Source organism: Harmonia axyridis, chromosome 2 (assembly GCF_914767665.1).
Source record: "Harmonia axyridis chromosome 2, icHarAxyr1.1, whole genome shotgun sequence".
Lineage (NCBI taxonomy): Eukaryota > Metazoa > Arthropoda > Insecta > Coleoptera > Coccinellidae > Harmonia > Harmonia axyridis.
This window is the reverse complement of record NC_059502.1, coordinates 20,711,219-20,735,415: the sequence shown is the minus strand read 5'-3', so window position 1 is coordinate 20,735,415 and position 24,197 is coordinate 20,711,219. Positions and strand designations below refer to the sequence as shown.

At 36.3% G+C, this 24,197-nt stretch overlaps 2 protein-coding genes across 4 annotated transcripts in view; one reads left to right on the top strand and one right to left on the bottom strand.

Annotated features, from left to right (window-relative positions):
- The window catches only part of LOC123673671, a 121,380-nt gene that overhangs the window by 39,698 nt on the left and 57,485 nt on the right, over positions 1–24,197 (top strand). The gene's annotated exons all lie outside the window — the stretch shown is intronic.
- Positions 604–8,856, bottom strand: LOC123673673 (parkin coregulated gene protein homolog). The gene is made up of 3 exons (XM_045608266.1): positions 8,620–8,856; positions 6,408–6,765; positions 604–1,179 (listed from the first exon to the last, which is right to left on the bottom strand). The coding sequence occupies exons 1-3, from the start codon at positions 8,760–8,762 to the stop codon at positions 949–951; spliced, it is 732 nt and encodes a 243-aa protein (XP_045464222.1). The 5' UTR covers positions 8,763–8,856; the 3' UTR covers positions 604–948.

Below are 24,197 nucleotides of genomic sequence, written 5' to 3'. Positions count from 1 at the left end.
AATATTTTGTTCTGTATGGATGCTGTAATCAATATATTATTTCGAAATGTCATAATTAAGGCTGTCCACCGAATTGGTTTAATTCAGATTTCAAGAGTAATAAATCTCCATTAATTTCCATTAAATATCTATTTCGTCATATGTTCAATTCGATTCAAATTGGCAGCTCAATGTTCCTTGCCCCAATTAGAAATTAACTAAAAGTGTCCATGATTTATCGTTAATGTTTCTTTCTAATAGGAAGCAATCAATGATATGCCAAGTATCCAAACGATACTTCCAACCTTATATTTATCTCTTTATACCTTCATAGTGCAGAACAAGAAGCAGTTGAGATAATCCTAAGACCTTCTCTGGAGATGCCCAGATATATTTTAGAAATTCTAGAGCTATTCCCAATTTTACGAATTTCCGTTTCTGTTTTGTTTGTTTCATCTCCTTTCTTTCTCCTCATTGTTTAATTTTATTCTCACCTCTTGTTCTTTGATGTTTTATTGAAACGATTGTTTGAATCCACTATAATAGTTGATGTTAAAGGTAGGTATTTGAAGGTTTATCATATACCCAATATCAAACCTTCGTTTGGGAGAGAAAGAGAAATTATTGAATCAATAAAAATATATATAATATCGATTATCCATATAATATATAAAAAGAAGGTGCAAATAATATAAATATAGTTTCAATGAGATGTGCACGAGATTCATGTAGATATTAAATAGCACATTTTCTAATCGATGTCCCATCTGCAACAATTTGTAGCAATATCCCAAATTTAATTTCCTGAGAATGTTGTTTCAACACACTCCAGCAAAACAACGGTAGATTTTTTTTTAAGATTCATTGCTAGCTTCTACTCTGGAATTAATTTTCTTGTTACCTTTCAAGAGGATATCCCTTATAACGCGTCTTTCACACTATAAAACTAAAGAATTTAGGAGTTTAGGTTTAATTCAAGAGGCAGGATTCATAGGTGGGGACGAGATATTTTATGTTAATAAAGGCATCTTCGCCACCAGTTCTCTCCATCAGCTCGAGGGTCTCATTGATTAGATCCGATACATTCTCACCCCTCATCTGGCTGTAGTCGATGTGATCACCGCAGTTAACGTTGCAGTTCTTGAACATGTTGAGCACTGGAAGCAGCTGCCTGTAGTAAGGCACTAAAGCTTCACCCACCTGAAAAACCAGTGAGGCTGAAATAAATCTAGTGTTTGCGATAGTGTCATACGTTAGAAGGGTATATCGTATATCGATAAGATTGCAAGATACAACAAGTTAGGTTATTTTAGGTTCGATAAGGTATGGCTTTTTGTAGCAAAGCTTCATTATATTTATTGGGTTGTGAGTAATGAAGAGTAGACATTCGTGAATGGACTAGTTTAGTGATGTTGATAATACTATATTTGACACGATAGAATTAAAATATAGAGTAAAACTGATAAATCAGTGAAAAACTTTTGAAAATCCACCAATAAATGACTGAGGAATAGATTATTTAAATTTACGTATTTTAGCGCGGATTGCTTTGGTCTGTGACGTCACGGCACTGGCCTGTGATCGCTACACCATAAATTACGTTTAAATACTTAGCCGCACCAAGGCTCTCGCGCCGTTTGTAGTTGTACAGTGTAGTTTTAACTCGAGTTTTATTTTTATGTCACCATATTGGAAAAAGGCTTCGTGAAAGGACAAAGTGAGAATTTGCCTAAAATAGATATATTTGCAGTGATGGAGTTTTTTTCTTCAAATCCGTCCTATGTCAGTGCTGAAATAAAAGCAGTTAAACTTTTCAAGTAAGTATCTACTTTTGAGTTTACTTCATCATGGTTCAACTTATAACGATAATTTATTTAAAAAACGTTTCATAAACAGTTTGTAGTTGAGTACTGGTTGTTGAAGTCTATCAATGGCAAAACATATTTATGTGAGCAGTAAAAAGTAAAAAGAGAAAAAAGTAATTTATATGAATGTATATAGTAAATTATTTCAGCCATCGTGTAACGAACAAAACACGGCACGAACGGCACAAGTGATTGTACACCAATGAATTTGTAAGCACTCTGCGAATACCAGTCGTCTAGTGTGTGACGTCACGACACTTACACGTACTATGAATGAAATTATTCTTCCAAGCGCAACTTCAAAGTCCCATAACTTTTTCATTTCTAGAGATATTTCAATGATTTTTCCACATTTTTGTTTCATTTTACTTAAATTTTTAGAATTAATCTTTAACAAAAAAATTAAAACTAGTCCATTATGTATGAAAATTATGGAATAATATCAAATCAAAGACAAACCATGGTATAAACATCAGGAACATGCTATCCTGATGGTTATACGTCTTATTCTGTTAATAGCTAATATTATTTCAGACATTATTCACGGATGTTCACTTCATAACCCAATAAATATCATAATAAATAATGAATGCAACTAGCAAATAATGGCACCGATAGACTTCCAGATAATTCTCAACTAGTAACAAGAAGAAGGGAAAGAAGGCCTTTTCGGCTTTGCAGACAAATCTTCCATAACGTTATTGCATTAACATACATATGCCGTTTTGAAAGAGATGGTTGTAGCGGAAAGTGGAAGTCGAAATGAATAGATCGTTGATGTCATACAATAAGCTCAGGTATTTGCAAATATAAGGCCGTCGAAATATTAGTCGATTTGTGTCTGCATCATCAAGTTATTCTCGATTAACATGTCAGATTACGAGCCAAATTCTCGTCATTTGCGGGAGGTTTTAATTTTCTGCTTCAATATGAAGAAAACTGCGGCTGTGGCGTATCGAATGCTCTCAAATACCTATGGTGAGGCCGCTATTAGTGAAATAACGTGCCGAGAGTGGTTTCAACGTTTCAAGAATGGTGATTTAGAAGTCGAAGATCAGCATGGCGGTGGAAGAGAAAAGGTTTTCGAGATGCAGAATTGGAGGCATTTCTTGATTAAGACTCGTGTCAAACGCAACAAGAAATGGCATGATCATTGGAAGTGATGCAACAAGCTATTCCAAATAGCCTGAAAGTCATGCGAATTATTCAGAAACTAGGAAATTGGGTGCCGTACGAGTTGAAGCCGAGAGATGTTGAACAGCGTTTCTTTGCTTGTGAACAGCTGCTAGTTAGGCTAAGACGGAAGGGATTTCTGCATCGCAGACAAACTGAACTGACTGGAGACAAAAAATGGGTTCATTTCGATAATCTCAAGCACGCAATTAATGTGATAGAGCCGAGCATTGAAAGACAAAAAGCCGCAATACAACGAAAGACATGATGCCGTAATTTTACAGAATGACAATGCTCGACCCCATGCTGCGAAAGTGGTCAAGAGATACTTGGAAACGTTGAAATGAGCAATTTTTATAAAAAAGGTCAAAAATAGAATCGGAGGTCCTAATATCCATGATATTCATTTACATTTCATACTCATGTTTTTTCCTCAGCTATTCGATGGACGCGAATTAAAATGGTCTATGCAGAAAGTGGTTCCTTGAGTTGTAGAGATCTTCTTTCTGAAGTATATTTAAACTCGACTCGACAACTTACCCTCTTATTCTTATTCGATAACTTATTATATACCCCACCTGAAAGTTCTCGAGAGACTAAAATTTATGAGTCCTCGATGTAGGATGCATTTCTGAGATCTTTCCACTCAGCTCGATGAGCCTAGAGTGAAATTTCTCATCTATATTCATGAAATTCCCCTATGATTTCCAGTAACGAAAAAATTATGAGTGAGTATCTCTGAAATATGTATTCGAAAGTAGATAAGAATTATTTCAAGTAAACACTTTGCTTCTTTGTCAAAATAGCTAGATGACATTGTTCGTATACCGGATTGTAAGAATGATAATATTTTTTGTCATTTATTTTGAAAGGTGTATTCCAGTGTCTGTTTTATCATGAACGTTTCAAACGTATAAACCGATTAATGATGAAAGGTCTCAGAGACTCATTGTCGGGATATATTCTGATTACCTACTTGTTATGGCATCTTCAGAAGCATTAGAATAAGTAGCTGCAAATGAGATTTTAATGTGTTCTCTGGTCATCGCAAAAAGTACAAGACAGGATCATTGCAGAACGATTGTCTTTAATAGGATGATGTTAATTAGTTGTCTACGAAACTCGTAGTGTGTTTTTGATTGGAAGCTTCAGTTTCAGGCTTGGGGGTTTCCGAAAGGAACGAGAAACAATTCTGTGTTTGTCCCTCAAGAGGAACAATGTGAAAAAGCTGTGTAACAATCTAATATTCATGGGTTACTCATTATGCTCTAAAGGAACAAATGGAAAGTTTCATAACAGATGAACATGATACAGTGCGAGACTATTCTGGAATTGAAGTGAATCTCTTATATACCCACCTTAGGCTGTTTGATTGAGATCGTCTAATAAAATGAAAAAGACCAACATAACCCAAAATATTTCAATACGGTACTCAATAAAATAGATATTGACGAAAAGTTCTTACCAAATATAACGAAATATGTGCATACTGTAACATTGTTTACTTGGATCTATCCGTAGAGTATTAACAGTCCTTACCTAAAAAAACGCTGATGCAACTGATACGCGAATTTAAAAAGATTGGGATCAACTCATTTATTTCTTACAAAGCCCTTTTCTAATCTACGCAAGTGAGGATAGGCTTCATAGTCCTACCTCCAAAAAAGAGATGATTTTCATCAATAACTCAAATGAATACAAAGAACAATTATCCTAACAAAACGTGTAACAAAGCAGTCTCGAATATAAGAAGGTATTATCATTGTCGAATAACACAAGACTTACGTTTCAATAATAGGTCAATTGAAAAGTCCCTGGTCTACCATAGATTTTTTTATTCAATACAGTTACCTTCGAGAGCGATACAGCGATTATAACGATATTCCAACTTTTCGATACCATTTTTGTAGTACGATTCGCCTTTCGCTTCAAAATAGGCCTCAGTTTCGGCGATTACTTCTTCATTGGCGCTAAATTTCTTTCCAGCGAGCATTCTTTTGATGTCAAGGAACAGGAAAATGTCGCTAGAGGCCAGATCCTGCGGATACGGTGAATACAGAAGCAATTCGAACCCCAAATCATGCTATTTTGCCATTGTTTTCATTGATTTGTGACACTGCACATTGTTTGATGAAATATCACCTTTGTTTTTTCTTCAAATGGGGCCGTTTTCAACGATTTCATCTTTTTACCGACCCTTTTGGAGGCAATCAATGAATATTATACCTTGCGCATCAGTCCACTCAGCTGACTGTCGATTGGACTTCGGAGTGAAATGATGGAGCCATGTTTAATCCATTCTCCAGGTTTATTACAATCAAACAGCTTTAAACACTGCTTAGAATCATTAACACGTTGTTGCTTTTGATCGATTGTGAGCTCGCGCGGCACTCATTTTGCACAGAGCTTTCTCATGTACAAATATTCGTGAATGATATAATGTACAGTGCATCCCATTTTGGGTGAGACTGTCAGGTTTCTCGCTTGTTATTTAAGATAGAGCCTTGCGGTTTTCACGTTCCTGTCCTAATTTTTTGTGAAACTCAAGTTAGTTAGACGTAGTTTTTACCTCAGCATTATTTCTAATAACTTCGGAGATAAAGGAGGGGTCCGAAAAGTATCAATTTCCAAAATCTCTTGAACGGAAACAGTTATGCAAAATCTGATTAGACCAACTTGAGTTTCACGAAAAAGTAGGACAGGAACGTGAAAACCGCAAGGCTCTATCTTAAATAACAAGCGAGAAACCTGGCAGTCTCACCCAAAATGGGATGCACTGTACACGTTCAGATGATATCTTCACAATGTTTGCTATCTCGATCAACTTCACTTTACGGTCATTCAAAATTATTCTGTGAACTTTTTCGATTTTTTTGTCGGTGACAGACTCTTTTGGGCGTCCACTGCATTTGACGTCATCGGTGCTCATTTCCAGCATACCAATCAATGATGGTTGATTTTCCTGGAGCAGACCCCGGAAACTCTTCATCAAGCCAAGATTTTGCTTCAACTGTATTTTTTCCCTTTAAAAAGCAATATTTTATAACCACACGAAATTCTATTTTTCCATCTCTTTTCAAATAACTAAAGTATCTACACTCGCAACGCAATATCTCACAAACTAATGGTCGGACTGTCAAATTTTGACTCGTATTGTTCGAAGGTTGGTACTAACTGAAAATCATATGGATTCAATACTAGCACCGTCATCTGTGCGGGACTTTTCAATTAGCCTAATATTCACATGGCCTTGAAATCGTATTTACTGTACCGATGAATACGAATTGCCGCCGATGTTTATTCATCAATGGTCATGGTGTGGAGGGAAATTTCGTTAGTACCCTCTTTCGGGATCTTAACGCAATATGAATATACGAATGAAAACCTCACCTTGTCACTGGTCCGAAGCAAATGCTGCAACACCTTCAGCGTCACGCAGATCACCTCCCTGTTTCTCGTGTTGAAAGCGTTCTTGATGGGAATGATCAGCTGGGGTATGCAAGGGAAGATTTTATTTCCCCCGTAGGTGAGCATGTCGTGAACTGCCTGTCTAGCGAACACCTTGTAGGGGTGGGTGGTCTCTATAAGGCCCTCGAAGAACATGGGAAGATAGAAGTGGAAATCGAGTTTTGGGATATCAGTTTTCCATAAGATGCCCTTCGTTTCTAGGGCGATGGGGAAGTCGCCCCTCTTGTAGCGATATCGAAAAAGGGTTTTCTTAGGTGGCCGCTCACAAAGGGCATAACATCTGAAAGAGATATTTTGGTAGTGCGGATTGGCAGGAATGGTTATATTGTAAGAGAATTCCTTTGTTTTGATGAATAGGCTGAAAGAGCGTGCTTCATCGCTTTGTTTGATACAAAGATCTATTGTTCCTCGAACAAAATAATTTGTATTTTCTTTTCGAATTATTCAATCCTCATTATCCTCTTTCTAAGGGTATATTTCAGAGCTATTCATTTATTTCATGATATTCATCCTTTACTCTAGAGAATCTGATTACAATTCAGGTATTCACGATGAAATAAAATACCGTTTCGCCAGTACGATTTCTTCGAGCTTTTTGGTACAGAATATTTGAAGAATACTATTGAAACAATGACAACGTTTCATCTTTTACTTACTACCATATTTCTTGATTAAAGTAATAATATAGTAATTTACGTAACAAGTCCGGAAAATATGTTTTTTTTGGACGAATAGACAAAATTCCAGGACTCGCTTACGCTCGTCCTGGAAGTCTGTGAGTCCAAAAAAACCATTTTCGGGCGTGTTGCGTACAATATTTTTTCGGCAACCATGTAAAATAACACTATCGCTGTGGGAAGTGAGCACTTCCCGGACGGTTGCTGAAAAAATAAATTCTCTCACATTATAATTTGAAGCTCTATTCTGGCTAATTTATAACTCTATTATACAATTTTTGCTCTTCAGTTGAACGAGATATCATGGCTACTACTAGATTCAAAATGAATTGGCAGTAACAAATGCAAATCGAATATACATATATAGAAATTCGATTGCACCATGATTCCTGATTAATTGCAGACTCAAAAAAATTCTGGGTTCTGCTTGCTTTATCTTCAAGCTAGCAGAACCCAAGATTCTTTTTCGAAACGTAAACCAAGAAATTTGATAACGGGTGAGGGTGAGCTTGAAATTAACCAGAAATTATGGTGTATTCAGGTTTTTCATATATATTCTATTTGTTTAAGGTACTCACCCTTCAGGGTGAATCTAGTAGAACCCATGATATCTCGTAAAACTGAAGAGCAAAAAATTTCGTAATATATTAATGAATTAGCTCCAATAGAGTCTAAACTTACTATGTGAGCGAATTTATTCTGAGAAGTTTCTTTATGGCTAGATTCTGCTACCTCAACGGTAAAGCTAGTAGATTTAGTAGGATTTTTTTAAGAGACGTGAATTCAGAAACTTGACAGTTTTTTCAAACGTGAGTCTAATATGAACCTAACATTGTGTTGCAATCAGATTGTCCATAAAAAATTAATTGGCTTGTTGGTTATACCAGCTTAAAGTTGAGCTATCAGAACCCGCGATTTCTCCCACAATTGAAGATTAAAAAATTTTTCAATAGGATAATGAATTATCCAAATATTATGGCCAAATAAAATTCGAATAGTGATTCTTCTAGCTTTAGTGGTGTCACCTAGTTCACGCAGTTCAAATCTGATCGAACATGTGTGGCATATGATAGGAAAGAGACTGTTCACTAAACATCATTCTCCTCCGACCATGGAAAAATTTAGCCACCAAGTTGAAATTGCTCTGCTTCAGCAGACCATATACTTCTGACATGTCACTAATGATTCGAAGAACCACATTTTATGTGGTTAGAGGATTGTTAATGAAAAATTTGCCTTCCATTTCATTTATGTCAGGATCTCACTATAGCCTATGGGTTGGATCATCTGTTAAAGATATTACTAATTCTCTAGAAACGTATTGAATTAATATAGTATAGGATTCAAAACAAAAACTGCAATTTTTGAATTTTTGCCATTCGGACTTAACACAAATGTAAATATTAAGCAATACAAATGTGTGAAAGAGTGAAAGATAAATTTCATAGATGTACTACCTAGGTGGTGGAGCTACACATGTGTTCTTCTGATTCGCTTGGATCGTAAATGCTGGTACAATTCTGCAAGGAGGTCTAGCTTTGCAGGCGGCATTTGGCATAGGCCTACGAAGGGTGCGTCTGAATTCCCGTCCACAAACCATATTTTCAAAGGAAAATTGAGAAAAACTGACACAAAACCCTGTATTTGTATATGACACTGAAAAATGACAGATTTATGGAATGGTGATCTGATGAAATGTGGCAGTTTTCAAATTTTTTCTCTGGTGTATGGCGATTATTCAAAATTTGTTAAAATTATTTATTTCATTGATTTGGATATTAGGGGAGTTTCAGAATAGATATAACGTTAACGAGTGTTAGTATTTCATTTTTCCTGTGTACAGTGACTATTCGAGATGCCAAATTAAAAGTATAATTTATCATGCTTGAAGATTCCACAAACTCCGTCTTACTTCTATACGCTGTTGAATGATTATTTTTCCTTTCACATCATAATACTCTGATAGAAATGCACAATTGAATTCAATGGTGACACATTGATGAAAATACAAAAGGTATCGCAACATTTGGTAGCTACAATAACAAAAATTTAGACTCGGAAAAAAATGTTTTCAACTCTCTTTTGTTTTGTCAATATAATTCTAATACTATTATAGGTTTGTAGCTCGCTTATACCAACATGTTTTTCTTCTTTTTTCTTTTGGTTCATAAAATCGTAACAACTATAGTTCTACGAGGAATATGGGGCGAAGCGTTGTCATCTAAAAAAGGCAGTAAAATAATCTGTAGAACATCTCAATATAAAGAAAAGCCGTTATACTGACTAGAATCAAGAGAAGTATGGTAATCGGCTACCATAAACAATCGTCCAAAATCATTACTACCACATCCTGTTTACATGCCTCCCAAAAGCTAAACCAAAATCACGTTGCTCTTTGTTGCTGAGTCTTATTCTTCTACCTCTCAGCGCTATTGCTCCCAACTTATAGACAATGCCTAGGTATGATTATGATGCATACCATTTACTAGTAGGAACCCAACGCTTTTTTTTTCACGTATCTATTCCATTTGATACAGTTCGAATTCCTGCACACCAGTGTTTACAAAAAATTGAAGGAATTTTCTCTGATTCTTGGACTGATTGAAGGGTTAAATTACAAGTCTTTATTCAAAATTTGGGTTTTGAGGTTCTTAAGTGGCACTGAGATATTTTCCAACTTTTTGCACGTTTTGATCCTTAATGTTGTGAGCGGTCATTGCTGAGTGTTATTCAGAGCAGAAATGACTGACTAGATTCCCTGCACCCATGATGCATTTAATCAAAACTTTCTTCATCGTTGAAGTCCCAAATATTATATTTGTAATAGAATCATCACTTCAAACAACTTCTCGATTACGTACATACGATGTTGTAGCATGGATCATCATCACAATCAGCTTTCTTGGAGAGTTGAATAGCACTTCCTTCACTCAATAACTTTCATAATATTCGCTTCAGAAGAAGTTGGTTTTATGGATCTATAAGCTATCAATCCAGTATGTTTCTATAAGCTAGGTAGATCAGTATTATCATTAAATCTCTACAGAAAAGTTTATAATTAACATCTCACCGCACGTCACGTTTCTATTCTGCCAAATGTCTTAACTCATTTCGAAAGGGACGTAAACATTGTATGTTACCACATATACTTTAAACTTCACTGGATTCGCTTCGATTGCTTCTGGGTTGAATGAACATTCGTGATATTGTCCAATTATAAGGACAGCTGAACAAATTGGCTGTTGGTGGCCTTAACCCGCCCACCTGTGCAGCTGAGTCTCGATCCACCTGAAAAGTGCGCTATTTATTACCGCCCTAGCTGAAGATTACCATTCAATTAACTCCAAGAACTCGTTGGATCGTAGCTGCTATCGGTTTAAGATGACCGAAATGTTTCTATTTCCAAATACTGATGAAGGTTATGACCCTTAAGATGATATGAGAACGATAATTGGATAATTGATGATAGGGAAACAATCTGCTAATTGCGTTTGACTGATGCTTTGTTTGGCTTTATTTGGATTGTAGGGGGATTGATAATTTGGACTATATTCATGAAAAAGAGAGAGAAATAGAATTGTGCCAGTGCGATTTTCTCTGTAAAAAAGGTCGCAAATGGAATCCTTGATGAAATTTTGTAGACCTCTGTTGAATTTGCAGCCTTCTCAAAGAAGGAGTTCCTCTGAAACTCATTTATGTTTTTGCTTCGATGTTTCGGAATCTGATACATACAAAACTTATATGGATATACTGGGTATGAACTATTTAGGGGGCCACTACAGGGATATCGAAAACCATTAGAAAGACAGGGTAGCTATAAAATTACAAATAAGTAGCGTTATTTAGGAATGAGTGTGTTGGTGTGAGCTGGGACCGTATTCTCGACAAGTGATCTTTCAAAACGTATAGTTCATTCAGTGTTCAGAGCACTGAAAGAACGTATACGTTTACGCTATGATGGTTTAGTTGAACTTCCTCAATTGCTATAGTCGATTTCTGAACTATAGATGTTTGGCATATACAGGATGATTCACCGGGATGGCCTATTAGACGTTCATGGAAACTAATCATAATTTTGTGCTGACAATTTGCATATTGGGGTTTGAGACAACGATCTTTCTTCCTGAAATATTTTTAGATTTCTACAACTTTCGGTTATACACACTACCACTTCCTTATTCCAAATGGCATATTCAGTATATTATTTCATCATTAGATAGCTTTTTTGATGACATTTCGGCAATTTGCCATACCTAGGCGGATTCTTGTTAAAAATGGTGGCGATGAGGACTCAGATTTTTTTGAACATTTAGCCAGAATAAGCTTTTTCGAAAACATTTATTTTCCTTTTCGATTCTGCAAATACGTTGTATTATGAAACTGAGAACACTACGAGTATCGTGGACAGAGAGAGTAACGAATGTGGAGATCTTGTGTACAATGCAGAAAGAGAAAGAATTGGTACTGACTATTAAAAAGCTCAAACTGCAATACCTGGGATATATTATGGGATTGATACCAATTGCTACAGCTCATTGTCCAGCGAAAGATAATGGGTAAAAGATCAATAGGAAGAAGAAGAAACTCATGGTTGAAAAACTTGAGAGAATGGTACAATTGTAACAACTACCGATTGTTTAGATCTGCAGTATCGAGAATAGGCATAGCTTTGATGAGAGCCAAACTTCGGAATGAAGACGGCACCTGAAGGAGAAGAAGATAAGACTGTTTGCGGTTTGGACCAAAAATTCTTCGAGAACCCCCTCCGTTTTAACATAAAACTGAGGTTCACGTCTTTCTCCTCGACGTCGTCTAACCCTTCTTCGGCCATCATGTGCTTTCAAGGAGAATCAGATTCATCAGAAAAGACGTCCTGATGCCATTCCACATTCCAATGTTGACGTTCTCTGCACCACTGTAATCGTTGCCGGCGATGCTCAACAGTCTGAGGTAACAAAAGATGGGGTCGATAATACTGCAGTCCAAAAGACCTTATCCAGCGGTAAACCGTTCGGACAGTTACAGGATGGCCTTGTTCTCTGTTCTCCTAACCACTCATCATCCAAAGATCGAGTTGTCACAAATCGGTCTCTAATGGCCATAAGTCTTAGACGTCGATCTTGAACTTCATTTGTGCCCCTTGGACGTCCGGTGCCTACTCTTCTTCGATTTTGGGCATGATCAAACCACGCTTGACAACATCTCATAATAGTAGTTGGATGTCTGTTCGTACGGTTAGCGATTTCTCGAAATGACAACCCCGCCTCCCGTAGACCAATAATTCGATGTCTTTTAAATTCACTTAGCTAGCGATAACTTCCGCGAACGCGTGCTCTAGGCGTTTTAGCAACAACTAAACATCGACTTTGTATCTCCTCGAACAGCTGGTTTTTTGTGAAATTTAAAAAACTTGTAAAAAACGATTACAATATTTAAGTAACAGAAATTGTTAATATGAAAAAACCTTAACGACTTTCTTCTCTAAATTCAATCATTCACTCTTTGCTTTACTATCTATGTTTCACCAAAACAAAGCTTAAAATTTAAACAGCTCCTTCTGGGTGTTGTAGTTTCTATGCCAGTTAGAATAACTTCTCGTTAGATCACAAAGATAAACAATATAATTTTGAGTACTAAGACCTAATTAAAAGTTAGATCATTAAAATTCAATTCACATTCGATTCTTTGATCGTTCAACACGATTGGTTCAACATCACTACCTGCCTCATTTCTCACCTCTACTCGAGTTCCATCGAGAGACGTATTCGACCAATTCACGCCATAGGGAAATGAGCTTAACACTTTTCGTGATCGATTCGAATCCTCGTTTAACCGCACCTTTTAATCGGTTTGCGAATGGCATTAAGGAAAAGCGACGAGGTGTGTGGGTATACCAACGGAGAGCTGGAGCGTGATCGTTTTTCCCATCGCTGTGGCGCCTTTTTTTCTCCTCTCGGCACCATCAATACGCCCATGTTTCCATGTTACGCAATCCACCTGTTGGCCACATTACGTAATGGGAAGAATTGAACAGGCATTTCTCGAGAACCCCTTGGTTTCAATATCAAACTGAGGTTCTCGTCTTTCTCCCCGACGTCGTCTAACCCTTCTTCGACCATCATGTGCACCCAAGGAGAATCGAGATTCATCAGAAAAGACTACCTGGTGCCATTCCACATTCCAATGTTGACGTTCTCTGCACTACTGTAGTCGTTGCTGGCGATGCTCAACCGTCAGAGATAATACAAGATGGGTTCGATAATAGTGCAGTCCAAAAGACCTTATCCAGCGGTGAACCGTTCGGACAGTTACAGGATGGCCTTGTTCTTCTAACCACTCATCAGCCAAAGATCGAGTTGTCACAAATCGGTCTCTTATGGCCATAAGTCTTAGACGTCGATCTTGAACTTCATTTGTGTCCCTTGGACGTCCGGTGCCTACTCTTCTTCGATTTTGGCATTATCAAACCACGCTTGATAACATTTCATAATAGTAGTTGGACTTCTGTTCGTACGGTTAGCGATTTCTCGAAATGACAACCCCTCCTCCCGTAGACCAATAATTCGACCTCTTTCAAATTCACTTAGGTGGCGATAAATTCCGCGAACGCGTGCTCTAGGCATTTTATCAACAACTAAACATCGACTTTGTATCTCCTCGAACAGCTGGTTTTTTGTAAAATTTAAAAAACTTGTAAAAAACGATTACAATATTTAAGTAACAGAAATTGTTCATATGAAAAAACCTTCACGACTTTCTTCTCTAAATTCAATCATTTACTCTTTGCTTTACTATCTATGTTTCACCAAAACAAAGTTTAAAATTTAAACAGCTCCTTCTGGGTGTTGAAGTTTCTTTGCCAGTTAGTATAACTTCTCGTTAGATCACAAAGATAAACAATATAATATTGAGTAGGTACTAAGATTTAATCAAAAGTTAGATCATTCAAATTCAATTCACATTCGATTCTTTCATCGTTCAACACGATTGGTTCAACATCACTACCTGCCTCATTCCTCACCTCTACTCGAGTTCCATCGAGAGACGTATTCGACCAATTCACGCCATAGGGAAATGAGCTTAACACTTTTCGTGATCGATTCGAATCCTCGTTTAACCGCACCTTTTAATCGGTTTGCGAATGGCATTAAGGAAAAGCAGTGACGAGGTGTGTGGGTATACCAACGGAGAGCTGGAGCGTGATCGTTTTTCCCATCGCTGTGGCGCCTTTTTTTCTCCTCTCGGCACCATCAATACGCCCATGTTTCCATGTTACGCAATCCACCTGTTGGCCACATTACGTAATGGGAAGAATTGCCCAGGCATTTCTCGAGAACCCCCCCGTTTCACGGCGAAATGCCGACATTCCGTTCTAATGATTCGTTTAATCTCATTGGCGTAACCGAGTTCAGTTCTGGAACGGCCAGGAAGGAAGATGAGTTGATGGCGAAATTCATCGCGAACTGTTTGAGGATGCTGAGTTGTGTTTCAATTGGACTGAATGGAAAGTGATGCGAAGGGTTCTAGGAAATAATGTAGTTATTTATTGAGCGCTCGTTCCCCGAATAAAGCGTTATATGTTTCGTTATGATGTCCTTAATTTTCAGTCAGGAATGGTGTTGAATGAATAACCGATGAAAAATCTTTTATCATATTCGATTCTGTCCGTTTGGCCGGCTGTCTGCCTATAAATACGATAACTCTCGAACGAAAAAACTGTAAGGGGCCCTGTCAAATTGGCTGAATTTTTGATATGTTATAGTCAAACAAAAAGTTCAAAAGTTTTTTATAGGCAATTTTTGACTCTAGAATACCCCTGAAAACTTTGTTTTTAATTGTTAAACAATTCAAATCGAAAATTGTATGCCTAGAGAAATTGCCGTTACTTCAGGAGTACCTCAGGAGTCTAACCTGGGTTCGCTATTGTTTATCTTGTTTATTAATGACCTTCTACAGATAATAAAGAATTTGAAGTTAGCTCATGCTGATGATCTTAAAATTTATGCAGAAACAGATGACTGTTGATGACTGTGTGTTGTGAATGGGTGGTGTAACAGCAATAAATTTCATTTGAAATTATCGAAATGTAGCGTAGTATCTTACATGCGGAAGAAGAAAGTGCATCTGTTTGATTACAACATTAGGGGTATTAATCTTTCCCGGCTTACTGAAATCGAGGACCTGGGTTTAGTATTTGGCGCCCAATCTATAATTGTCATGCTCACCATCTAGACTCCATTGGCGTAACCGAGTTCAGTTCTGGAACGGCCATCAGGAAGGAAGATGAGTTGATGGCGAAATTCATCGCGAACTGTTCGAGGTACTCTCGCTGCATAGGAGGATGCTGAGTTGGGTATAAATCGGACTGATGCTTCTCTTAATGGAAGTTTTAGAGGAAATAATGTAGTTATTTATTGAAGGCTCGTTCCCCGAATATAACGTTATATTTTTCGTCATGCTATTTCGAATTTTGAGTCAGGAATGGTCTTAAACTAAAAATCCTTGGTCACATTCAATTCTATACGTTTGGCCGGCTATCTGTCCATAAATACGATAATTCTCTAACTGTAAAGGATACTCCATTAGGGTCCTGTCAAATTGGCTGAATTTTTGATATGTTATAGTCGAAGTCATTTCGAACAAAAAGTTCAAAAGGCAAAAGTTTCTTATAAGTTTTGACACTAGACCCCCCCTAAAACGTCTTCATTGTTAAACAATTCAAATCGAAAGTTGTAGATCTAGAGAAATTGCCGTTACTTCAGGACTACCTCAGAGGTCCAACCTGGGACCTTTATTGTTCATCTTGTTTTTTTAATGACCTTCTACAGATAAAAAGAATTTTGAAGTTAGCTTATGCTGATGATTTTAAAACTTATGCGGAAATATCATCTGCTGATGACTGTTTGAGTTTGCAGGAGGCATGGATGTTGTAAATAGGTGGTGTAACAGCAATAACTTTCATTGTTATGTATCGAAATGTAGCGTAGTGTCTTACATGTGGAAGAAGGAAGTGCATCTGTTTGATTACAACATTAGGGGTATTAATTCTCGGCTTACTGAAATCAAGGACCTGGGTTTGGTATTTTATCAAAGATTGAAGATTTTTGAAGTGGCTTTCATTTCGTTAGGATGGATTGTATCTGCCTAGGCTCTAGGAGATAGGACCATAGGATCTTATTATCAATATTCAATTCGAAGACCCTTAAATGCAGAAAAGATTTGCATGCCATCAAATTCCTTCATGGTCTTCTGGGTGGTAGGATTGACTGCATTGAGTTGCTGAGTATCTAAACTTGATTTTCTCATACCTCTCCCGAAAGCTAGAACTAGATACCTTTCCTATATTATTACACTTCTCCCTTGTGAATAATAGGAATCATTATGTGCTCATCGAATAATATACTATTTATAAACTGTGAATTGTGATGGAAAATCATGACTTCAAATCATGTTAGGTGTTCTGGCCTTAAGAATGATTTGTTTATTTTATTCTGAACGTCATAAATAATGTTTACAATAGAATAATGATAAATTCAAATTGCCAAATTTTGATATAATACGATAATTATTTCGACACACGGTGGCCTTATCAGGTATTTACAATTCAACTGTTGAACAATGTTCACTCTAAAACTATTTGCTGTAATAATTTGAAATGATCCGAAATCAGTATGAATGAACTCATCTTTTAATGATTATCATGAATATTGTCAGCTTCTGCCTGGATTCGTATTTAAAATGTTATTCATAGAAAGGCCTTTTTTCATTGATGTTATGCTATAATTGTGTTATTGTTGCCCCATTCGAAATGATTGGCAAAATGAAATTTATTTAGTACCTTACTATAACCTAAATGTTTTTATTACCTCCTATCTAACTCTCGCAAATCACTTGAGTAGAATGTTGACGAAAGTAGAAGTTCATAAAGGCTAGTATTCAACTTGTACAAATTTGAATTGTTTACTTTTTAGTGTAATTAAAAAGATCTGTATCCAAATTAACCTAAATTCGGACGCCTTCTTCTGTTGTTGCTGAATGTGCTGATTCATACTAGTAGAACAACGTGAACTTACCGTTAACAATTTAATTATGCTAATCAATATCAACAGTTGGAAGCCAGGAAATGTCATACGAATTCTACCACCATCGTTTCTTATGCAAGTAAAACTAAGAAAATGAACTAATAATTTATAATTTTTACTAAGATCTACGAACCATTATCATCAACCACCGTGGCAATGCAATTACACAGAGGAAATAGTACGAAAAGATAATAATAGAGAATCCAATCCATTAGACGAATCGGATATGAGAAAACGTGGATTTATACACTAGAAATAACCATTAAGTGTACATATTCTAGAGACGACCTCTTCAGCTGAAATATACTGCTCCACAAGAGTTAGGGATATCGTATTCAATCGTTTTGAAAAGTATGTAATCTTCGAGAAAATCGCTGTAAAATCATTCAAAACTCAATAACAACTTGAATCGATCCAATAAAAATCAGTAAATCGTCAATCTGGTCGCCTTTTTTCTGAAGTTTGGTTCTTTGCATATGCTTCATGAATGTTCTTATTCTGAAATAGAATCAGTTTATCAACGGCTCCGATTTGAAACGAGTTTTCTGAAAATGCCAAGACGTAAATTAACAAATGCTGAGGCTAATAGAGCTATCGGAATGCTACAGGGTGGCCCAACTCAGGTTGTTGTAGCGGAAAGGCTCTAAGTCAGCCAAAGTGTGATATCTCGACTTTGGAATAGGTTCAGGAAGACAGGTTCCGTGTTGGAAAGACCAAGGCTTGGTGGGCGACGAATCCAGATATGGACGATTTTCAGATTCTCGAAGAATAAGGGTATGGACAATCCCACGCACGTAATCGTCGCTATGTCCAAGAAGTCCATCCATTCCGAGAAGGTAGTGTTATGGTATGGGCCGGGATATGTTTCAACGGGCGCACAGATCTGCACATTTGTCCTGGGAATATGACCGCCTTACACTATAGGGAGCATGTCATTGACAATGTTGTGCCAAATTTTCACGCTGCTATTGGTGAAACTTTTCAATTTTTAGACGATAACGCTAGACCGCACCGTGCAGCCATAGTTGATAATGCGCGCGAGGAGCTTGGTATTCCACATTTACCAATACCTCCGCACTCACCAGATTTGAATTGCATAGAACATGCATGGGATATGCTCCAAAGAAGATTAGATAATAATCAACCTACCTTAGAATCCTTAAATGATCTGAGAGAGCTTCTGCCCCGTTTATGGAACCAAATTCCTCAAGAAATGTTCAACAACCTCGTATGTAGTATACAAAGAAGATGTCAAGCTGTAAATGATGCCCGTGGAGGCCATACATTGTATTGATAGTCTTAAAATGCTTGAATTCTCTTATTTTACTCGATTTTTCTTAACCACACTCTATACGCTGCAGACCTATAGGCTAAAATTAATTTTATTTCCTGCAACTTGAAATCATATTAATATGAATTTTCATCTCATTTGAACTATATTTTTTTGCAATTTAAGTCAATATCCCTAACTCATGACTCATGTGGAGCAGTTTAGTTGGAAGAACTTCCTCTGGAAACTCCTGAGACCGAGAGATGTTTCATATGATCTGTTATTATTGTTAAAATGTGCAACAAATACTTCACGAGCAAGGAAACGTTAAATTGTTCACGCTTTCATGTTCATGTGAATCGAGATTGTCTCCGGATGACTTAATCAACTAAAGATTCAATTATATGCATCGATATGAGTTTTCGATAGAGCAAGTGACATTGTTTGAAGAAAGTGAATTTTTATCGTAGGCATCATTAATATTATATAAGACATGATGGAGTTTGTTGTCTGTCACTTTCGCTTTCTCCCTATTAGAAGCTGAGCGTTTGGACATGTAATTACCATAATAATGAAGCACATTTCACTATATTTTGGATTCAGTTTATCTAAAAATAATTTTGCTCATGGAGTCTGGAAAAACTTTTATCACACTGATCTTAACTATTCTGTTATCCTTTGCATGATGATAGCATTGCTATTTACCTTATTCAAAACGTTGAAATTGAAGTTTATTGAACGTAATCACATAACAGGCCAAAAGTAAAACAAATATTTTCGGCAAAATTCGATTATATTATTCAACATAGTTGCCTTCGAGGGCGATACAGCGATTATAGCGATCAAAATTTCTTTCCAACGAGCATTCTTTTGAGGTCTGAGAACAGGAAAAAGTCGCTGGGGGGCCAGATCTGGCGAATACGATGGATGCAGAAGCAATTCGAAGCCCAATTCATGCAATTTTGGCATTGTTTTCATTGATTTGTGACACGGCACATTGTTTGATGAAATATCACCTTTTTTTTCTTCAAGAGGGGCCGTTTTTTATTGATTTTATCCTTTAAACGATTCAATAACGCCATATAATAATCGCTGTTGATGGTCTGGTCCTTTTGGAGGTAATCAATGAATATTATACTTTGCGCATCCCAGAATACTGATGACATAATCTTGTCAGCTGACTGTTGTGTTTTTCCTCGACTTGGATTCGGTTCATCGTGTGCAGTCGACTGTCGACTGACTGTCGATCAGACTCCGAAGTGAAATGATGGAGCCATGTTTCATCCATTTTATATATCGACGCAAAAATTCAGGTTCATTGCACTTAAACAGCTTCAAACACTGCTCAGAATCATTAACACGTTGTTGCTTTTGAATCTGATCGATAATGAGCTCGCGTGGCACTCATTTTGCACACAGCTTTCTCATGTAAAAATATTTGTGGAAGATATGATGTACATCTTCAGATGATATCTTCACAATGTCTGCTATCTCGATCAACTTTACGGTCATTCAAAAATTTTTTGTGAACTTTTTTGATTATATCTAAGGCAAATACTGCGAGGGGTTGGTGTTTTTAACCCTTCATAGATACAGTGGAGTGTTGAAAAACATTTTGGCTACGAGTGTTTCAACAATTCCATGAATTCAACCCAATTTCGTTCCAATGCTACTGTCATATCATGATAAAAAAATTAAATTGTCGTAATTTTCTATTCTTTGAAAGGGTCTTTTTTGACAGGGATGACAATTCCAGATGAATTTATATGACAAACTATCCTCATTTTCGGAAAATCCACTAACCAACTGATGACATCTATTTATGAATCACCTCTTACATTTGATAGCTCTATAAAGACTATCATCCATAATATTCTCTCAATGTTTTGAATAATAAAACACATATATCCGTCTAGATTTATACCTAGATACACATAAATATTCTCATGATACGAGGCTAACTCAATCTGAGGTCAAGTAGCTCTTTAAGGAATACATTTTCAAAAGGAGTTTCAAGTTTACTTCTTTTAAGAAAATTAATCTAGATTCAGGTCGAGATCAAAGTAATTCCAGTAATAATTCCAAACAAATTCTTTCTATTTAGATTCCGAGTTTTCAATTAAACAACTTCAGGCCTGCATACTGAAGTTAACTCTTGTCAAGGCAATGAAAGAAAGTAATTGGATACTAACGGGTGCTTTTTAGCTGCATGAGAAGTTTCGATGGTTGTTTTCTATGGTTCGGCAACGGAGTTGAGAATTGTGTTCACATTTCACATAAGGTTTGACAATTCATCTTGAACAGCGTTTCCAAGTTGTGAAAATTTAATTTGAAAAAAATTAATCTGTTCGAGAACTTTATCGAGTAGAATCGGTTGTCCCAAATACGTTGTCAGGTGAGAGGATTTTAGAACCACTTTGAGCTGGAAAAAAATGAATGACACATTTTCCGTCTCGATTTTTGATATAATTATATTGGCGAAAATCGCAACCTCACGAATTTAACTGTTTTCCAGTTAAAAGAGAATTAGAAAATGTCTTGAAATGAAAAAAGTTCTCATAATTTTTTTAATATTGACGCTATTAACATTAAACAAAAACTTTCTACAGGCCCCTTTTCCAGTGGTATCCATTGGTGTTATAATTTATTCTTTATTGCCAGTCGTTTTGAAGTTATAATACCAACTTTTTTTTTTTTCGAATATAATCTTCAACAATTTCTATAAAAAATAAAATCGCTCAGATAATTTTTGCCTTTTAGGAAATATATAACATGGGATATAAATTTCTTATAAAACTATCAAAATAATCAAAAGTTTCAGTTTACACCAAGTGTCTTCCAGGGCCAGCGCTAGTTATTTTGGCGCCTGAAGCAAAGAACTTTTCGGCGCCTCTGCTGAAAAAGTATCAAACATCAAACAAACTGAAAACATTTGAAATTTAACACTAACTAGTTTCAGATGCAAAATTGTAGGAATTATCCATAAGTTGAATCATCAGCTTCCAAAGAATTCAAAAGCGAAGGTAGTCTTGTTAGTCGTCTTTGTGAAATACATAATGATTTCATCCCGCTTTCAATGAGGTTTATAGGGAATTCTGTTTATAATGGTTGGAGATTTTCATCGCAGGGAATGTTGACAAATACAGCGGAGTGGGACAACCTGATGTTTTTAAGAATCAAGGATGAAATATGGAAAAGTGACCAACGACTGGGCCGAATTGCCGCCCTTCCTCAAAAAGTGTCGCCTGAAACGGTCGCTTCACTATTTCACCCCTAACGCCGGCCCTGCTATCTTCAATAACTTATGAACTGAAACCTTTGGCAGTTTCGAATAACCTCACTGATTTTTTCCATAAAGAACTTTATAGTTTTTGTTTTATATCACTTTGAAAATTGTTTTTTCAATTGTATCTCAATTATTTCAATGATAAATTACAAATTTTTTTCCATAGATGGAATTATCAATTTTTCTAAAACACTCCTTCATGCCAATTGTCATCTGTCGCTCTCTTTTTTGGTAATATTTACATTTATTGGTATTCCCAATTTTCAAAGTAAAATTCACGAGAACGTATAAATTTTTTATTTCGGAAACTATCTATCTATATGTAGATTTCTTTTTTTCTCATCAGAATGTGAGAATTCCCAAAATTATGAAATTCATCATTGAAATAATTGGGATACAATTGAAGAACCTTTCAATTTCATTCAAAGAGATATGAAACAAAAACTATAATTTTTTTGGGGAAAAAAATCACTGAGTTTTTACTTTAATGCCATACGAAAATTTCTTCCAAATGTTGAAAGAACCGATCAAGCAATTTTCGCACAGAATCAAAATGAATCTGCACTTAAGAACCTAGTGGAAAATGTAGTGTACACCTTAATATAATATATTTTCTGAAATCAGGACGTGTTTGTTTTTTTTTAACGTGTTCTTAAAATGAAAGATGTATGTATAGAAAAAGTTCTCAAATTCTCACCAGTGGTGTACCCAGACATAAGCCTTGGGGGGATAAGGAAAAAAAATTTCAAATTTTCCTTCCCTTGAAGATGTTTTCCAAAGGAGTTTGCTTACTTTTAATGAATTGTGATATATAAGGTTGTTAGATATAATGGATATTGCTCCTGGGGGGATATATCCCCCTTTCCCCCCCCCCCTTTGGGTATGCCACTGGTTCTCACCCATTTTTGGAATAACTTAAAGCGTTCAATTCCTTTCGGATATACAAAGGGAATTGGAAGTTTCAAACCTTTCATCTACCCATCATTTTCTAGAGCAAACTATACCTATACGGAATGCGATATTTCCCTAAGACATAACATTCAACCGTCGAGATGAAACATAATAATTCCCTTCCCTATCTTCCTCACGTTTCACCATCTCCATTGTTGTTGATAGCTCGATATTCGAAAGAGATTCTATTCCGCATTTTTCGAACCTGCACCTTGACCCACTTCACATGTTACTCGTGTTATTTTATGGTCTAAACATCGCCTCATTGCGATTCTCATGCGCTATCGAAGAAATAACTGTTACGCGATGTTACGATTTCTGCCTTGTAATGTCGGTCCCCAACATCAATAATTTCGATACCGAAAGTTTGAATGGCGAGGAATCCACGATTCGTTCTGGTCACATCTGAGGTCGTTCAACGCGTGGGCGTGAAATAATGGTCTTGAATACTTAAGCGTAATACAGGTGTTCCTAAATTGGAGGTATACACGAACATAAGAAATATACTAAATTTTAGTCTTCAGATATATTCGTTTCTTTCGAATTTGGAATGAAATTTTGTTTGCTATTTAATCGCCCAACTTTATTTTTTATGTATTCTGGTAGTGTCATCAACAAACTAATAATAAACATACACAGGGTGATCCACGTAGACCGTTGGTTAGATTATTTCAAAGAAAGACTTGAGAAAAATTTCTTAGTTAATTTTTGTTGGGAGAGATGAATTCTTGGAAAAAAGCTTCGTTCGACATCCGGTTCTACCGAGAGTGATACCAACTTTTGGTTTTTAAATGTAATACCCAGTTTTGTTATTCATAATACAGGGTGATTCACCACGATGGCCTAAGAGACGTTTAAGGAAAACTAATTTTGTGCTGAAAACTTGCATTTGGGGGTTTGAGACACCGATCTTTCTTCCTAAAATATGTTCAGATCTCTACAACCTAATACTCTCTCTACTACATACTACTACTTCCTTATTTCGAATGGCACTCCCAGTATATTATTGCATCATTAGATAGCTTTTTTGATGACAATTCCAGCAATATGCCATACCTTGGGTAAAAACTGAACGGTTCATGAGTTAATGGGATTCTTATAAAAAAAAATTCGGCGACTGGGACTCACATTTTTGTGATTTTTTTTTTCGAAGAAACCTTCATCATTTTCGATTCTAAAAACACGTAGTATTATGAGAATGTTTGCAGTTTGGATTAAAAATGTACAGGGTGTTTATAAAAAGATCATGAACTTTGACAACTCAAATTCATCCAAAATCTATCGATATCAATCTAACTTATAATGAAGTACAAAGAAAGATTTCCAAGTTGAGTTTTTCGTCAAGGTAACTCAATTAAATAATTGATAATATAATAATAAATGATTACGAAACAATGAAAATTCATTGTTTCGTAATAATAACTCGCATCAATATAAGTTATTTTC